General features: G+C 40.2%; 1 protein-coding gene across 38 annotated transcripts in view; it reads right to left on the bottom strand.

Moving 5' to 3' along the window:
* Positions 1 to 16,376, bottom strand: part of LOC137124436 (uncharacterized) — a 274,410-nt gene that overhangs the window by 136,622 nt on the left and 121,412 nt on the right. For 34 of the 38 annotated variants that reach the window (XM_067499386.1, XM_067499397.1, XM_067499387.1 and 31 more), the window contains 6 exons: positions 15,369 to 15,542; positions 14,933 to 15,106; positions 8,569 to 8,742; positions 8,116 to 8,289; positions 7,678 to 7,851; positions 5,997 to 6,170 (listed from right to left, as the gene is read on the bottom strand). In XM_067499386.1, the coding sequence (XP_067355487.1) occupies positions 5,997 to 6,170; positions 7,678 to 7,851; positions 8,116 to 8,289; positions 8,569 to 8,742; positions 14,933 to 15,106; positions 15,369 to 15,542 (1,044 nt within the window). Of the gene's footprint in view, positions 1 to 5,217; positions 5,392 to 5,996; positions 6,171 to 7,677; positions 7,852 to 8,115; positions 8,290 to 8,568; positions 8,743 to 14,932; positions 15,107 to 15,368; positions 15,543 to 16,376 lie in introns of all 38 variants that reach the window. The other 4 variants (XM_067499421.1, XM_067499415.1, XM_067499422.1 and 1 more) reach the window with 2 other exon arrangements.

The raw sequence follows: 16,376 nt of genomic DNA, 5'->3' as shown, positions 1-16,376 counted from the left end.
ATTTGAATTCCATCATTTTAGTCCCATTTCAGAGTAAACTGCTGCTTCTTTAATGGTTGATTAGATTATTGATCAGTTATTGATTTGACCTCATGTCTGACTCTTTATCTTCACTCTAAACACTGAGCTGAGGTGTTCAGAAACTGATTTATGATGATGTCAGTGTCATATTTGACTTTTTCATTTCACCATAATCCAGTGTGTGTGACGTCCTGTGTTTGATAGGATCCATATTCTACATGTTCACATATATTCAGTCAGGTTTGTCTTTTCTTGTGTAAATGCAGTTTGTCAAGGGTTGTGATTATTTTCCACTCCATCAACACTCACATTAAGAGCTAATTACCCATTAGTTTGCTGTGGATCTGGATCTGAGCACTGGTGTCACTGCGGCTCTGCTCCAGCTGGAGGCGCTGTAGGACCAACGGACAGTAAACGCTTAGAGGACAGAAGCTGCTCCAACAATCCTCCAGCCTCAGCCTCCCAGTAGCTTGGATTACAGGCGCCAACGCCGTCATTCATGGAGGGTTGGAGTTTTACTAAGCTGACGTCATCAGTGGATCATAGTTTGCCTCCTTACATTCAGAAATAAAATAATCTTTGATCAAACTCACTGAAAACCTGGAGCCAGACAGTCCACTGGTTGGTTTCATGTCAGAAGGTGATTGACATTGTACAGCATGTTTCACATGGCCCTGATGTTCCTTATGAACAAAGATGGGATTCAGTGAAGTCTGAGAAATGGACTGCAGGGTTTTTGTATTGGTCTGATCACAGATGTGCACTGTCTGTCTCTCTGAAGGAGAAAGAAAACATTTCTATGATGTTTCAAATGCTGCTCCTCATATATTTTCAGGAGCTAAATCAGAAGAAGACAAGTGGGAAAGTGTTCTTCTGTGCATGAGTGGAAGCAGCTCGTGGTTGAGTCTTTTCTTTCTCTTTTGCCTGAGCAGAAAACACACACACACACACACACTTTTTGTAGTGGCAGCAACACATAGTGATAGAGGTGCGAGCAGAGAGGAGAGGGTTAGGATTGGATGAGCCAGGAGGATGAGTGTGATTGGGCGGTTCTGCACTCTGAGTCCCCAAGCCGTGAAGAAGGAGACAATTAAGTGAGGACACCACCATGGAGGACAGAATGAGACCCCTTGACCCACAGTACACTGATCGAGTAAAACATATTCTTTGAAAGACGTATAGTAGATCTGCGGAGGAAAACCACAACAGACTCTATCTCAGAACTGGACAGGAACATGCACACAGGTGATGTTTGAATCTAAGGTAGGAATCAAACATAACATCTTAAGTTCCCATAAAAGATCATTTGATGGAAAATTAGAAACCAAATAGCTGCAGGATTTGAGTCTTTGTGCCATTAATAAAAATGTTGCTTGGATGAATTACATATATTATATTCACCACACCTCTGATGCTGTAGAACACCTGGTGAAGCAGCTGGCAGAACAGGATGGACCTGGACCTGCTCCTTGCTGAGAAAGAAGGTGTTTGTGTGATGTTTAGAGACTCATGTTGGACTTTCATTTCTAATAATACTGCACCTGATGGAATTGACACCTTTCGTGGCAAAAACTGTAAAGCAAGTTTAGGAGGCAAAAGGCAGCTCACAGTCTTGGTTATGGTGAGTTTAATCAGCAAGACAGAGAAACATGCAGAACAGAACTACACTCAGGAGTCAATCAGATTGACAAGTCTTTACAGGTCAAGGTGTCTTTTAACCACTCAGCTCAGCAGCTGAATTCACAAAAAGGATCAAATCAACCTGACAGACATACAGGTGAAAAGACAGTGGTCAGGAATCTAATCAGCAAGTCTCTGAGACCACTCGTCTCCTATGTGGTCCCTGCTGGGACAGCTTCCTGATGAAGCTCTGGTCTAAAGACAGTGCAGACAGTAGGTCTGCTGAGGGGTGAATGTAGCATTTGGTCAACTTAAACAGGTATTTTCATTTGTAGGAACATTTCTCTTACATCACCACAGTCCTAGAGGGTCTTAGATCCTCAGGGAGGAATTGGCATGAAACTCTGGTGTAAAAACTGGTTGGATGGACCAGATATTTGCTAAATGGAAACCTGTGATATTGTCTTGTTTTCTTATGTCATGTTTAAAAGGTCTAATTATGTGAGTCACAGAGACCAATGACTCATCAGATGGAACTTAGTGATACAACATCTGCAAAGAATTTAGTTCCTCTTTTACAACCTGATGTTGACCTGTACACAGATTCTAGTGATGAAGATCACTGTGTGTAAATATACTATATACTTTCTAATCTATACTTAGCTCTGCACCCAGTGATGTCTGTGTCACACAAAAACATTATGATGTATATTGAATCTTTGTGAATTTGTGCATCTGATGACTTGATTAAAATGTCATCAAATGGAGGGAAATGTGATGGAAAAATCAAGTCTGATTAAATGATTCCATGTTACTTTTAGCATTTTACTTAGTTATACTGACAACTTGTACTCAGTACTTTTGAAAAATGTTGAAATGATTGTATGTTTTGTCTTGAAGTGTTTGCAGTTATTGTCTAACAGCAGACTTTCCCACACTGTAGTGACCCAGAGTCAAGGTGCTTATCAAAGTGCTGAAAAGGGAAAAGGTTTCCAGAAAAGGAGAAAAGTGCTGGGAGCAGTAGCCTGAGGGTGGAGAATGTTCTGCCCAGCAACAGAAGCTTAGAAAACTAATGTGTGATGTATGAAGTTTAGAACTGCACTTGAAACTCTGTTGATGTTCTTCTCTCTTCCTGGATGTTGAAGCTTCTTTACTGATTCCACTTGAGGTGTCTAAGAGCAGATATTGTCATTTTTAACATTAATAACTAACTGTCAGGTCTAAGCACCTACAACATTTAAAAATCACATACAAGGAAAGAAAGACAAAGGCATTATTCAGTTTTACTCATGAGGAGAACAAGCATAGATGCAAGACAGTAACATCTCCTACTCGCTCTGAAATGCATCTATGTTGCTGCCTCTCTTTTATTCAGTTTAGGGAGGTTTCCTGATACATTCCTTTCTAAAGGGAGAGGGATCACACAGCATTGCACCAAGATAACACTTTGAAATTAAAACAAAGTTCAATGTCGTGTCTGCGGCTTTTTATCTAGCAACTCCTCTCAGAGAGGTTTCCGAAAGGTCCGTGGGATGTGCCTCCTGTTTTTCTCATAAAGCAGAATTGTTAGTTAGACACACACATGCACATGCTGTTTATTAAACAAAGAATATATAAAACTTAAGCTGGCCACTTAAGAAAATACAGAAAATGAGATAACTTTATATACATTTATTCCAACAATAACAAAACACACATTTGTTTCTTTTCAGCTATTTATCTGTTAATAACATAAAGATAATGAGAAACTGTCTATTGTTGCTAAACAGAGTTCAGAGAGAAACATTTCACTTTAACACTACATCAGTTAAACAGAAATCTGAATTTAAGATCTGAAAGAATCAAACAAGACAAAGTCAAATCCAGGTGGAGGTGGAGGAGGTGGTTGAGTGTGGAGCAGAAGGAGTAGAGGAGTCTCAGTGTGTCTGCAGAGACTGTGTAGAAGGACAGAGCAGCAGCAGAGCAGATCCAGATCCACTGCTGATCCTCTGTCAGATCCAGAGGATCACACAGGGATGATGGTGGACTTGACATTGTGTCTGACAGTGGAGCTGTTCTCAGAGCAGTTCAGACTGCAGCACTGAGAGTCATCTCCACTTCTTCTGATTCCTCTGTCAGTCACTGCTGGATGAAGCTCGCCTCTCCACTCTACCTCCCAGTAACATGGTCCAGTCAGAGCCTCTCTGCACACAACATGCTGCTGCTGCAACATCTGGATCATCAGGACAAACACTGTTTATTTACAATATTAAATCCATGGATTTGACCAATGCGTGTGATTCCAGCTGTAGAGAGAATGAGAGAGAACAGAGGAGATTAATGATGTTTCCAGAGACTCACTTCATCATCTGTCAGTCAGCAGAGGTTCTGGTCTGTACAAAGACCACATGGTTACTAAATGGAACCATGGTTCTTTGATTTGCAGGCTTCAGTCAGACTGATCTTAGAGCTGTGACAAAGATGAAACTGATCAATAGTTTAGTGTTGAAATCAGATCAGATTTGAGGAATGAGGACCACTGTCTCTATACATGTTGTGAGGCTGTCAGCTGGAATCCAGCTTTATTTCCTGTCCACATGAAGACAACAACAACAGTCGTCTTCACATCAACTCCAACACTGTTCTCTCTGTCTCTGTCTTTCTGTCCAATCCTGAAGCCTGTCCCCATTCTCCTCTCACAGCTTCACTGAGGAAAGCAGCCACTGAGAAGGTTGAAGCTTTACAGGAAAAACTGGATCTTTGCTTTGATACTAACTGGGTTTAGTACAATACTGCTGAAAGCAGCATGGACTGACTCCAACCCTCTACTGACCTCAGAACCTTCAGTCTAAAGTGTGGACCTTGTAGAAGCTTCACTGCTGAAGCCTTGAGGTTGATTTTACTCAGGTCCAGTTCTCTCAGATGGGAGGGGTTGGACTTCAGAGCTGAGACCAGAGAATCACAGCTGATCTCTGACAAACTGCAGCGACTCAATCTGAATAAAGAATCAAAGATGTGGATCAAATCATTAGTAACAATCAGATTTGTCCTAATCAATGGTGTTTTCTCTAAAATGAGCAAAACTAAAAACTATTTTACTACTAAACTATTGTGAACAAAAACTATTTGAATCCCAAATTACACATGATTTCATGAAAACTTTGGAAAATGTTCAGCAGAAATGTGAAATAAAAACAATTTCCACTTCATGGACTGAAACATGGAAAAACAACAGTTTGGTTCTTTAAACATTTTTCAACTCATTTAACAAGAAAATTCACCTCTGTGAAAAAATACAACTGTTTTTCTATGAACATCAATGATTACAGCTCACTGATATGAAGTAAAACAACAAATGTTGTTTGTCTTTATTCATTTTAAATAAAATATTAGTCCTGATTATTCTGTTTATTGTCGTTATAAAAATAAATTTAAATGTAACAAGTAAACATTTTATACAGTTTATTTAGGAACAGTGAGAAATATAAAAATAATTTTTTTAAATGTGAAATTAAAGTTTGGAGTTGAATTAATTATTTAAATAAAGTCATGGATTAAATATATAAAATCTCCAACCGTATCAGTCAGTGAACTGACCTCAGAATCTTCAGTCTACAGTGTGGACTCTCCAGAAAACCACACAGCAGCTTCACTGCTGAGTCCTGCAGCTTGTTGTCACTCAGGTCCAGTTGTCTCAGATGGGAGGGGTTGGACTTCAGAGCTGAGACCAGAGAATCACAGCTGATCTCTGACAAACTGCAGCCACTCAATCTGAATAAAGAATCAAAGATGTGGATCAAATCATTAGTAACAATCAGATTTGTCCTAATCAATAGTGTTTTCTCTAAAATGAGCAAAACTAAAAACTTTTTTACTACTAAACTATTGTGAACAAAAACTATTTGAATCCCATATTACAGATGATTTCATGAAAACTTTCGAAAATGTTCAGCAGAAATGTGAGATAAAAACAATTTTCACTTCATGGACTGAAACATGGAAAAACAACAGTTTGGGTCTTTAAACATTTTTCAACTCATTTAACAAGAAAATTCACCTGTATGAAAAAATACAACTGTTTTTCTATGAACATCAATTATTACAGCTCACTGATATGAAGTAAAAAGAAAGAAATGATGTTTTATCTTCATTGAGTTTATGTCAATTGATTTTTGCCAAAAATATTAGTTGAAACTTAAACGTTCTGAAGGTTTAATTTCAGTGATCTCACAGAAATAAGTATCACTAAACAAATAGTTGAAGTTTTAGTCCATTATGACCTGATATCTCATCACAAAATGCAAACATGAAACTTTTCAGTTTAGTTAATTGATTTTGAGGAATAAAGACTCGATAGTATCAGTCAGTGAACTGACCTCAGAGTCTCCAGTCTACAGTGTGGACTCTCCAGAAAACCACACAGCAGCTTCACTGCTGAATCCTGCAGGTTCTTGTCACTCAGGTCCAGTTTTCTCAGATGGGAGGGGTTGGACTTCAGAGCTGAGACCAGAGAATCACATCTGATTTCTGACAAACGGCAGCACCTCAATCTGAATAAAGAATCAAAGATGTGGATCAAATCATTAGTAACAATCAGATTTGTCCTAATCAATGGTGTTAGAGGGACTTTGTCCTTGTGTCATTGTGGATCATCAGAATGTCAGACTTCTACAGACATCATCCAAATGTCAGCACAACATTCATACACCTATTCATGTCAGCACTGATTCAGAACATGCTGCTCACCTCACTCACCTCTGGAATTATCAGACAAACATCAAATCACATCTGACAGACTCAAAACTTCCTACAATACTTTGACTCATCAGTGAAATGGATCGAACTTTAAAGAACTGATCAGCTTTGGTTCCAGACTGTGGTCAGCACTGATTTGTGCTCCTGAAACTGATCCAGTAAAGTCAGGTCTCATAAGAGCATCAGACTCTATAAGTAACTTCACAAAGATACAAACCTTTTCAAAATCAAACCATCATGAATCCTTCATTCCTCATGTTGCTGAGCTCCTATCAGACATGTTGGATTAAAACAACTTGTGCTTGTTACTTGTCATTTGCAATGACAGATTTTTATGATCTATTATTTTAGTAACATAAACAAAATCCACCATTAACTGGTTGATTCCAAGGTCAAAGCGACCAAACCACCAAAATCCTGATCATATCCTCAGCAGTGGAATTTAAAGAGCTGCTACAAAGGTTCACTGTAGCTCTGATTCATACTGAGACGACATTCAGCCTTTGGTTTTTCTCAACAACACTAACAAAACTATTTCACACTTTTTCATCTACTTTTCATCAACTTTTTATACTTTTACCAAACTACAATAAAAACTCCAATCTGGGATTTGTTCATTCACTTTGATTTATCTGACAACAGGACAAAGAAAAGATTTTTCACTGTATTTTGTAAATTGAAGCTCATTGAGAAAAGACAAAATAAGAGTGAAAAGTGAAGAAAAGTCCAACGGTTGTGGATGATTCCAGAATGAGCAGCTTCATTGGTAACAGGCTCAAAGGCTCAGTCTCTACAATCAAACATGGCTCGTGGCTCAGCACAAGTTGAAAAATGCAAGTTTGCAAAGAATTGAGCTCTTTCACCATCTCCACAACATCACAGTGGGAAAAGATTCAGTGCATAAAGGCCAAAGGCAGAAACCACTGTTGAATGTGTGGAACCTTCCAGCTGTCAGGAGACAAATGTCAGAGAAACAAAGTTTCATCTTTAACACTTGAGAAAAACTGGCCTTTCCTTAAGTTCATGGTCCACTACTAGTGCAGACAAGGTACTAGTCCAAGGCCCAATCAGACTGTCAGCCTGTTCCTCCTCAGCACCACTTTCCTTCAAGTACAGTCTGCAAACATGGAGACATCTGGACTTATTTCACTTTTCTATGTGGACTCAACTTAAAGTCCCACATAGTGTTGAGGGATTTGACCTGAGGAAATGGTTTTCACATTTGTGCTCAGACAAACTTAGAAACTAATGAACCAAACCAAACCTGAACATTCACTTATGGATTTAAGATGGAAAACTGACCTCAGAATCTCCAGGCGACACTTTAGATTCCTAAGTCCAGAACAAATCAGCTTCACTCCTGAATGCTGCAGGTTGTTGTCACTCAGGTCCAGTTCTCTCAGATGTGAGCGGTTGGACTTCAGAGCTGAGACCAGAGAATCACAGCTGATCTCTGACAAACTGCAGTAACTCAATCTGAATAAAGAATCAAATATAAAACTTTATAGACAAATTTTTAACTTAAACATCTGTTGTAGAGTTTAACAGGCTTAATAACCAGTGCTTTATTTTAATATGAAGATATTAGAATTATTATTATATTACATTAAAAGTTAAATTGTGAACTGCAAACTTTAAAAAAAATATGGCTTTTCTATTTAGATTCTCAGTGTGGATAAGTGTAATTTCAGCCTTATGTTTGTAATTTAGTGTCAGCACAAGTAGAAAATAGTGTCTGACCTCAGAGTCTCCAGTCTACAGTGTGGACTCTCCAAAAAACCACACAGCAGCTTCACTCCTGAATCCTGCAGGTTGTTGTCACTCAGGTCCAGGTCTCTCAGATGGGAGGGGTTGGACTTCAGAGCTGAGACCAGAGAATCACAGCTGATCTCTGACAAACTGCAGCTCATCAATCTGCATAAAGAATCAAAGATGTGGATCAAATCATTAGTAACAATCAGATGTGTCAAATTCAAAATGAGCAAATATTAAAACAAACAAAAAACAAATGTATTAATTTCAGTATTTGATATGTGTCTTTGTTGTATTTAATATAAATATGATTTGCAAGTCATTGCATTGTCTTTATTTCCATTTTACACAGTGAACCAGCTTTTACTGGAAACTGGATTTGTAATTAATTAACTTCAGTTGTGGTGTAAAGATCTAATTAGTATCAGTCAGTGAACTGACCTCAGAGTCTCCAGTCTACAGTGTGGACTCTCCAGAAAACCACACAGCAGCTTCACTACTGAATCCTGCAGGTCGTTGTCACTCAGGTCCAGTTCTCTCAGATGGGAGGGGTTGGACTTCAGAGCTGAGACCAGAGAATCACAGCTGATCTCTGACAAACTGCAGCTCATCAATCTGCATAAAGAATCAAAGATGTGGATCAAATCATTAGTAACAATCAGATTTGTCCTAATCAATGGTGTTAGAGGGACTTTGTCCTTGTGTTATTGTGGATCATCAGAATGTCAGACTTCTACAGACATCATCCAAATGTCAGCACAACATTCATACACCTATTCATGTCAGCACTGATTCAGAACATGCTGCTCACCTCACTCACCTCTGGAAGTATCAGACAAACATCAAATCACATCTGACAGACTCAAAACGTCCTACAATACTTTGACTCATCAGTGAAATGGATCAAACTTTAAAGAACTGATCAGCTTTGGTTCCAGACTGTGGTCAGCACTGATTTGTGCTCCTGAAACTGATCCAGTAAAGTCAGGTCTCATAAGAGCATCAGACTCTATCAGTAACTTTACAAAGATACAAACCTTTTCAAAGTCAAACCATCATAAATCCTTCATTCCTCATGTTGCTGAGCTCCTATCAGACATGTTGGATTAAAACAACTCGTGCTTGTTACTTTGCATTTGTAAAGACAGATTTTTAGTATCTATTATTTCAGTAATGTGAGGAAGCAGCCAGCCTTAAGTGGGAACGGCAACAGAAATCAGAAAGAACAGTAAAGAACTGAAGGTGAGAGAAATAAACAGAAATATCAACAGTCCCTGAAACAACAGTGAGAGTAGTTGGTGGTGAAGAGCAGTTCTCTCTATGCTCACTAAAGTTAAAATGCTGAAAACACAACCAACAACCACTCAAATGGAAGCTAAACTGCTTGATACAATCAAACAACGGAAAGAACAGATGGAAGAAATAAAAAAGTTATCCATGGGTCTCCTAAGCCTCCAGCACAGCAACTAGTAAGCAGCAAACGTAGCTGCAGAAAGTGCCAGGACAGCAAACAGGAGAGCAGTGTGACCATTGTTTCAAATGTGGGCAAAGTGGTCACCTATCCCATGGATGTAGGACGAGGAGGAGCACGGGGAAAAACAGGACAGGTAGAAATGTCAGCTAGCACTGTAACACCAGCACCATCAGCACACAAGAACAAAAGGGTTGTTAGAACACACGACATTGGATCAATGACATGATCAGTGTCAGTCTTCTGTCTCCAAGACGAAGAGCACGGTCGCTCACCTCGATTGGGAAGAAATTGATGATCACCTGCCTGTTGAACGGGGTTGAGACAAGAGCATTGTGGGACACTGGGTCACAAGTCTGCCTGATAAATGAGACATGGAGACAGCAGCACATCCCAAATACCACAGTGAAGAGTATTGCAGAAATCCTTTGGTCAGAAACACTTGATGGAAGAGCAGTGAACCAGACACCAATCTCCTTCTCCGGGTGGGTGGAAGTTAAATTTACTGCCATCAGATCACACCACACAACTAGAGCTCTTAGTCCCAATGCTGGTAGCTAATGAAGATGGTGTGGCTGAAGAACCAATGATTGAATATAATGTAATTGAACATATGTTAGAGAAGGGCGTAGACCCACCCCCTGTGGTTACTGAGGCTGTCAGTGCAGCATTCTCTTTTCTCTTTTGACTGCAAAAGGACTGAAGTCTTTCTAAAATTAATGACAAGTGGAGACGATGGTCATGGTCAAAGGAGGAACAGAGATCATGACTAATTCCCCCAGGTCAGACAAAACTTAAATGCAGTGTATGAGTAGGACCCCTCCCAGAGCAACAAGATGTTCTTTTTGAGCCCCTCTCACACCCACAGCTCCCAGAGGGGCTGCACATTGAAGAGGTACCTGGTCTGCTTCACTATCCCCGTGACAAATAACACTGCTCATTATATCCATCTCCCTCCAAGAACCATACTGGGGCAGACTCAGGTCGTTAAATCCATCTACCCTGCACCTGCAGAACCGGTGGGAAAGAATCAAGAATCATTTAATGACCATCTCAGTGACCTGAGAAGTGTATTACACAGTTATAAGAACCATGGAGTCAAGGTAACACCCAGAAAATGCAAGATTTTCAAAAACCAGGTGAGATTTCTAGGGAGGCTGGTCACAAAGGATGGCTACACTATGGATCCTGCAGACATGAGTTTTCCCGGGATTCGTTTCATATTATCACAGCTATATCCTAAACTTCTCTCACATAGCCAAGCCTCTTTATGACATCCTCTCCTCAGACAAAATTGTTAAAGTACAAACGAGTAAAACAGGACAAAAACAAGTTAAACAGTGGAGGCCAGTTGCCATCATGTCATCCAGTCAAATGGTTTCAGGGACATCAGCAGGTATTGTGCCAGCTCATTGACTTTCTTTCTCAGCCGCCCGTGTTAGGATATCCTGACTTTGAGCAGCCATTCACCCTACGTTGTGATGCCTCACAGGAGGGGCTTGGAGCAGTGCTTTATCAGAGACAGCAGGGAAAGTTGGCTGTGGTTTCATACGGGTCCCGGACTCTAACAGCCCCAGAGAAAAACTAGCACCTTCACTGGGGAAAATTGGAGTTCCTGGCTCTGAAGTGGGCCATATGTGAGAGGTTCAGGGACTATCTGTACTATGCACCACCCTTCATTTTACACTCACAATAACCCTCTCACATATGTGCTCACTGCTGCCAAGCTGAACACAACCACCTATAGGTGGGTAGCGGAACTAGCCAACTTCCAGTTCTCCATCAAGTACCACCCTGGCAGAGCAAACAACAACGCTGATGGGCTCTCACGTATGTCATTTGATATGGAGCAGAACATGGACACATGTACACAAGTAATACTGCCTGAGGTTATGAACAGCGTGACGCAAGCAATGGGTGTTCAGATCCAAGCAAGTGACCACTGGCTGTGCCCTGCGACCATCTCAGCAGTAGTAACAGATAACAATGACATGACAACATCAGTAGCAAAAATCCCTAAAACGACCTTAAGGGAAGCCCAAAGAGAGGAACCGTGATTGGTGAGGTGCTCAAATACATCCTGTCAGAACAGTGGCCAAAGAGTAGAAAGCAACTCCACAATAACAAGAAAATAGCTGCACTGGTGAAGCAAAAACCAAGATTACACATGGACAGTGATGGGCTGCTATATCGGAAAACTGCCAGTCGAACACGATACTCCTGCCAATAAATACCACCAGCTTGTGTACAAAGAACTCCATGAGGAGATGGGTCACCTTGAAGTAGAAAGGGTGTTGACCCTCATCAGGAACCGCTTCTATTGGCCTCATATGCAGAAAGATGTTGAGCATCACATCACACAGGTCTGCAGCTGTCTGAAAAACAAGCACCAAGCCAAACCAACTAGAGCCCCTCTCTCAAATATCATTACTACATATCCATTCGAGCTAGTGTCCATTGATTTCTTACATCTGGAGAAATGTAAGGGAGGATATGAATATATTCTTGTTGTAATGGACCACTTCACACTGTTTGCTCAAGCCGAAATAAAGCTGCCAAAACAGCTGCCGAGAAGATATTTGGAGATTTTGCACTGAGACTTGGTTTTCCCACAAGACTCCATCATAACCAAGGGAAGGAGTTTGAAAACTGACTGTTCTAGTCGAACACATATTCAAGAATATAGTGGAGTTAAAGGGTCCTGGACAAAACCATATCACAAACGAGAGAATGGCCAGGTGCAGAGCTTCAGCAGGACACTGCTGGCAATGTTCAGGAACCTACCAGAGGCTGCTACAACAGATTGGCTTACAACTGCACATGCAGTGAGGCCACAGGGTACAGTATGCACCTTATTTCCTCTTGTTTGGCCGTCACCCCCGACTCCCCATTGATCTCAGGTTTGGGCTTGCTGCAAAAGCTCATGTGACACAGATTATGCCGAGAAACGAAGGGCAAGAATGACAGAAGCCTATCAGCTAGAATCGAACACCGCCTGCAAAGAGGGAGTAAGAAGAAAAGCCCTCTATGACAAAAGGGCCTATGGTGCAGAGTGTTGATCAGAAACTTAAAGGAGAAGGGCGGTTCGGGAAAACTCAGGTCATTCTGGGACCAAGTGTATGTTATAACACAGAGGAAACACCACGATAGCCCAGTGTATGAGCTTAAGCCTGAAAATGGGAAGAGACGCACTAGGGTCATTCACCGGAACCGTCACAGGTCACAGGTTATTTGAGGGCAGAAGCACCTGAGTTCTATCCACACATCACAGTAGCAGCAACAGAGGATTTGAATCCCGAGGACAGTAGGGAACAACCACCAGAGGACGAGGAAAACAGAACACCGGAAGAAAACACTGAGACGCTGAACATGGAGTGTGAACACCAGTCCTCTGGATCTGCACCCAGTGGCCAAGAAGATACTGACCCATCACCGGTCAGACAGAAAAAGTATCCTTTGAGAAGGAGAGAAGCCAAAGTTATTCTGACTTATCATAGGTTAGGTGAACCCAGCATGTCTCAGCAATAAGTAATACAACTAGTCAGAAAATAAGTCAATTGGGAACATTGGAAAGAGAAATGTTGACATTTTTCACAGTTCATAAGAAGAATTACTCCAGTTACAGCTAAATGAAAATGTAAGAAAGTTTTGAGAAGCTTAGATAATAAGACTAAACCAATTTTGTAGTTAAAAATGTCAGACAGTGCAGCCACCTGTCATAACTTGTGTACTACATTCTGGTGTAGGTTGGTTATTACTAGGTTAAAAGTCCTTACTCTCAGAAATAATGCAGATACCCGTGTACATGGTGGAGGGGCAGTGGATTGTTATCGTGCACATTAACACCTGTGAACTCTGACTCCTACTGGGAGTAACCTGTCTAGATGCTGTGCAGAACAAGTGTACTGATCATTTTAGTACATGAACTGGTGATTGCATAATGTCAGGACGCCATTATTTTTGGAGGGGAGAGTGTGAGGACAGTGACTTATATTGTTTTTTTGACCCCATTGTAACTTAAGTTCATATTCTACACTGTTCTTTTGGCACATTTGATTTACTACTTTACCTTATTTTGAGACATCTGCACTTCAGTCTTCTGCACACAGACAAACATAGTGAACTTTGATGTGTTGTTACTGATGTTCGCCACAAGAGGGAGACGCTCTTTAGCAAGTGTTTCTGTCGGGAGTTTACACACTGTCATAGCGCTGAGACGAGACACGAGACAGAACTATGCTAACAACAGTTTACTGCTTTGTGTGTAATTTTGCAGCTTTGTGAGTAAAGAGAGAAAACACATGATTCTGTCTGCGTGTTTTTGTCAAGTGTTTTACAGTAACATAAACCAGCAGGTAAGTTGTGAACAATTACAACAAAATCCACCATTAACTGGTTGATTCCAAGGTCAAAGTGACCAAACCACCAAAATCCTGATCATATCCTCAGCAGTGGAATTTAAAGAGCTGCTACAAAGGTTCACTGTAGCTCTGATTCATACTGAGACGACATTCAGCCTTTGGTTTTTCTCAACAACACTAACAAAACTATTTGACACTTTTTCATCTACTTTTCATCAACATTTTATTCTTTTTCCAAACTGCAATAAAAACTCCAATCTGGGATTTGTTCATTCACTTTGATTTATCTGACAAAAGGACAAAGAAAAGATGTTTCACTGTATTTTGTAAATTGAAGCTCATTGAGAAAAGACAAAATAAGAGTGAAAAGTGAAGAAAAGTCTGACGGTTGTGGATGATTCCAGAATGAGCAGCTTCATTGGTAACAGGCTCAAAGGCTCAGTCTCTACAATCAAACATGGCTCGTGGCTCAGCACTTTGACAATTCTGTCATCAAGTTGAAAAATGCAAGTTTGCAAAGAATTGAGCTCTTTCACCATCTCCACAACATCACAGTGGGAAAAGATTCAGTGCATAAAGGCCAAAGGCAGAAACCACTGTTGAATGTGTGGAACCTTCCAGCTGTCAGGAGACAAATGTCAGAGAAACAAAGTTTCATCTTTAACACTTGAGAAAAACTGGCCTTTCCTTAAGTTCATGGTCCACTACTAGTGCAGACAAGGTACTAGTCCAAGGCCCAATCAGACTGTCAGCCTGTTCCTCCTCAGCACCACTTTCCTTCAAGTACAGTCTGCAAACATGGAGACATCTGGACTTATTTCACTTTTCTATGTGGACTCAACTTAAAGTCCCACATAGTGTTGAGGGATTTGACCTGAGGAAATGGTTTTCACATTTGTGCTCAGACAAACAGAAACTAATGAACCAAACCAAACCTGAACATTCACTTATGGATTTAAGATGGAAAACTGACCTCAGACTCTCCAGGACACAGTTTGGATTCTTCAGTCCAGAACAAATCATCCTCACTCCTGAATCCTGCAGGTTGTTTCCACTCAGGTCCAGTTCTCTCAGATGGGAGGGGTTGGACTTCAGAGCTGAGACCAGAGAATCACAGCTGATCTCTGACAAACTGCAGTAACTCAATCTGAATAAAGAATCAAATATAAAACTTTAAAGACAAAGTTTAAGTTAAAAATCTGTTGTAGAGTTTAACAGGATCATTAACCAGTGGTTTACTTTTATATGATGATATTAGAATAATTATTATATTACATTAAAAGGTAAAATGTGAACTGCAAACTTTAAAGAAATATGCCTTTTCTATTGGGATTCTCAATGTGGATAAGTATAATTTCAGAGTTATGTCTGTAATTTAGTTTCAGCACAACTAAAAAAGGGTGTCTGACCTCAGAATCTCCAGTTTACAGTGTGGACTCTCCAGAAAACCACACAGAAGCTTCACTGCTGAATCCTGCAGCTTGTTTCCACTCAGGTCCAGTTCTCTCAGATGGGAGGAGTTGGACTTCAGAGCTGAGACCAGAGAATCACAGCTGATCTCTGACAAACTGCAGTTCATCAATCTGAATAAAGAATCAAAGATGTGGATCAAATCATTAGTAACAATCAGATTTGTCCTAATCAATGGTGTTAGAGGGACTTTGTCCTTGTGTTATTGTGGATCATCAGAATGTCAGACTTCTACAGACATCATCCAAATGTCAGCACAACATTCATACACCTATTCATGTCAGCACTGATTCAGAACATGCTGCTCACCTCACTCACATTTCATTACATTTGTTCTCAAACTGAATGTGATAAATGTTGAAAAGACTTTAGAACAGTTCAATTTTATAATTAAACATTTTTGTTTCACTGTCAAAATGATCAAATAAATAAAAACACCATTAGTGTCAGAATGTCGTTATTGTTACATCGTTAATTTAAACAAATATTCGTAATAACGATTCCGTTTATTGTTGTTATAAAAATGTATTTAAATGTCGGAACTAACTAAATATTTTCCAGTTTATTGAGAAACATCAGTGAAAAATATGAGTGTTTGAGTTCTGAAGGTTTAATTTCAGTGAACAAACATTTTCCTCACAACTCACTGAAATTAAGTGAAACTGAAGAAACAGGTTTGATGGAGGACGAAACTATTTCCCATCTGATGTAAAGCTGTCAATCATCTCCTGTTGCACTTGATAGTAGTTGTGGAATGTTTGGAGGATTTCTTTCCTTTTCTCTGCACCTTCCAATCCCACTCTGCTGCTCCTCTCTACATTTATTCCACTCAAATCAAACAGGATCAACTGTCTCTGCTTCTTGACACAGTTGGCAGTTGGATGCTTCTTCATTAGCTTCAGTCAACTATTTAGTGCTGTGTGTCCTGTTCTTAACCTGCTGATTCT

This window comes from Channa argus, chromosome 3 (genome assembly GCF_033026475.1).
Source record: "Channa argus isolate prfri chromosome 3, Channa argus male v1.0, whole genome shotgun sequence".
Classification (NCBI taxonomy): domain Eukaryota; kingdom Metazoa; phylum Chordata; class Actinopteri; order Anabantiformes; family Channidae; genus Channa; species Channa argus.
Note: the sequence above shows the minus strand (reverse complement) of the source record. Positions and strands in the feature narration are given on the sequence as shown.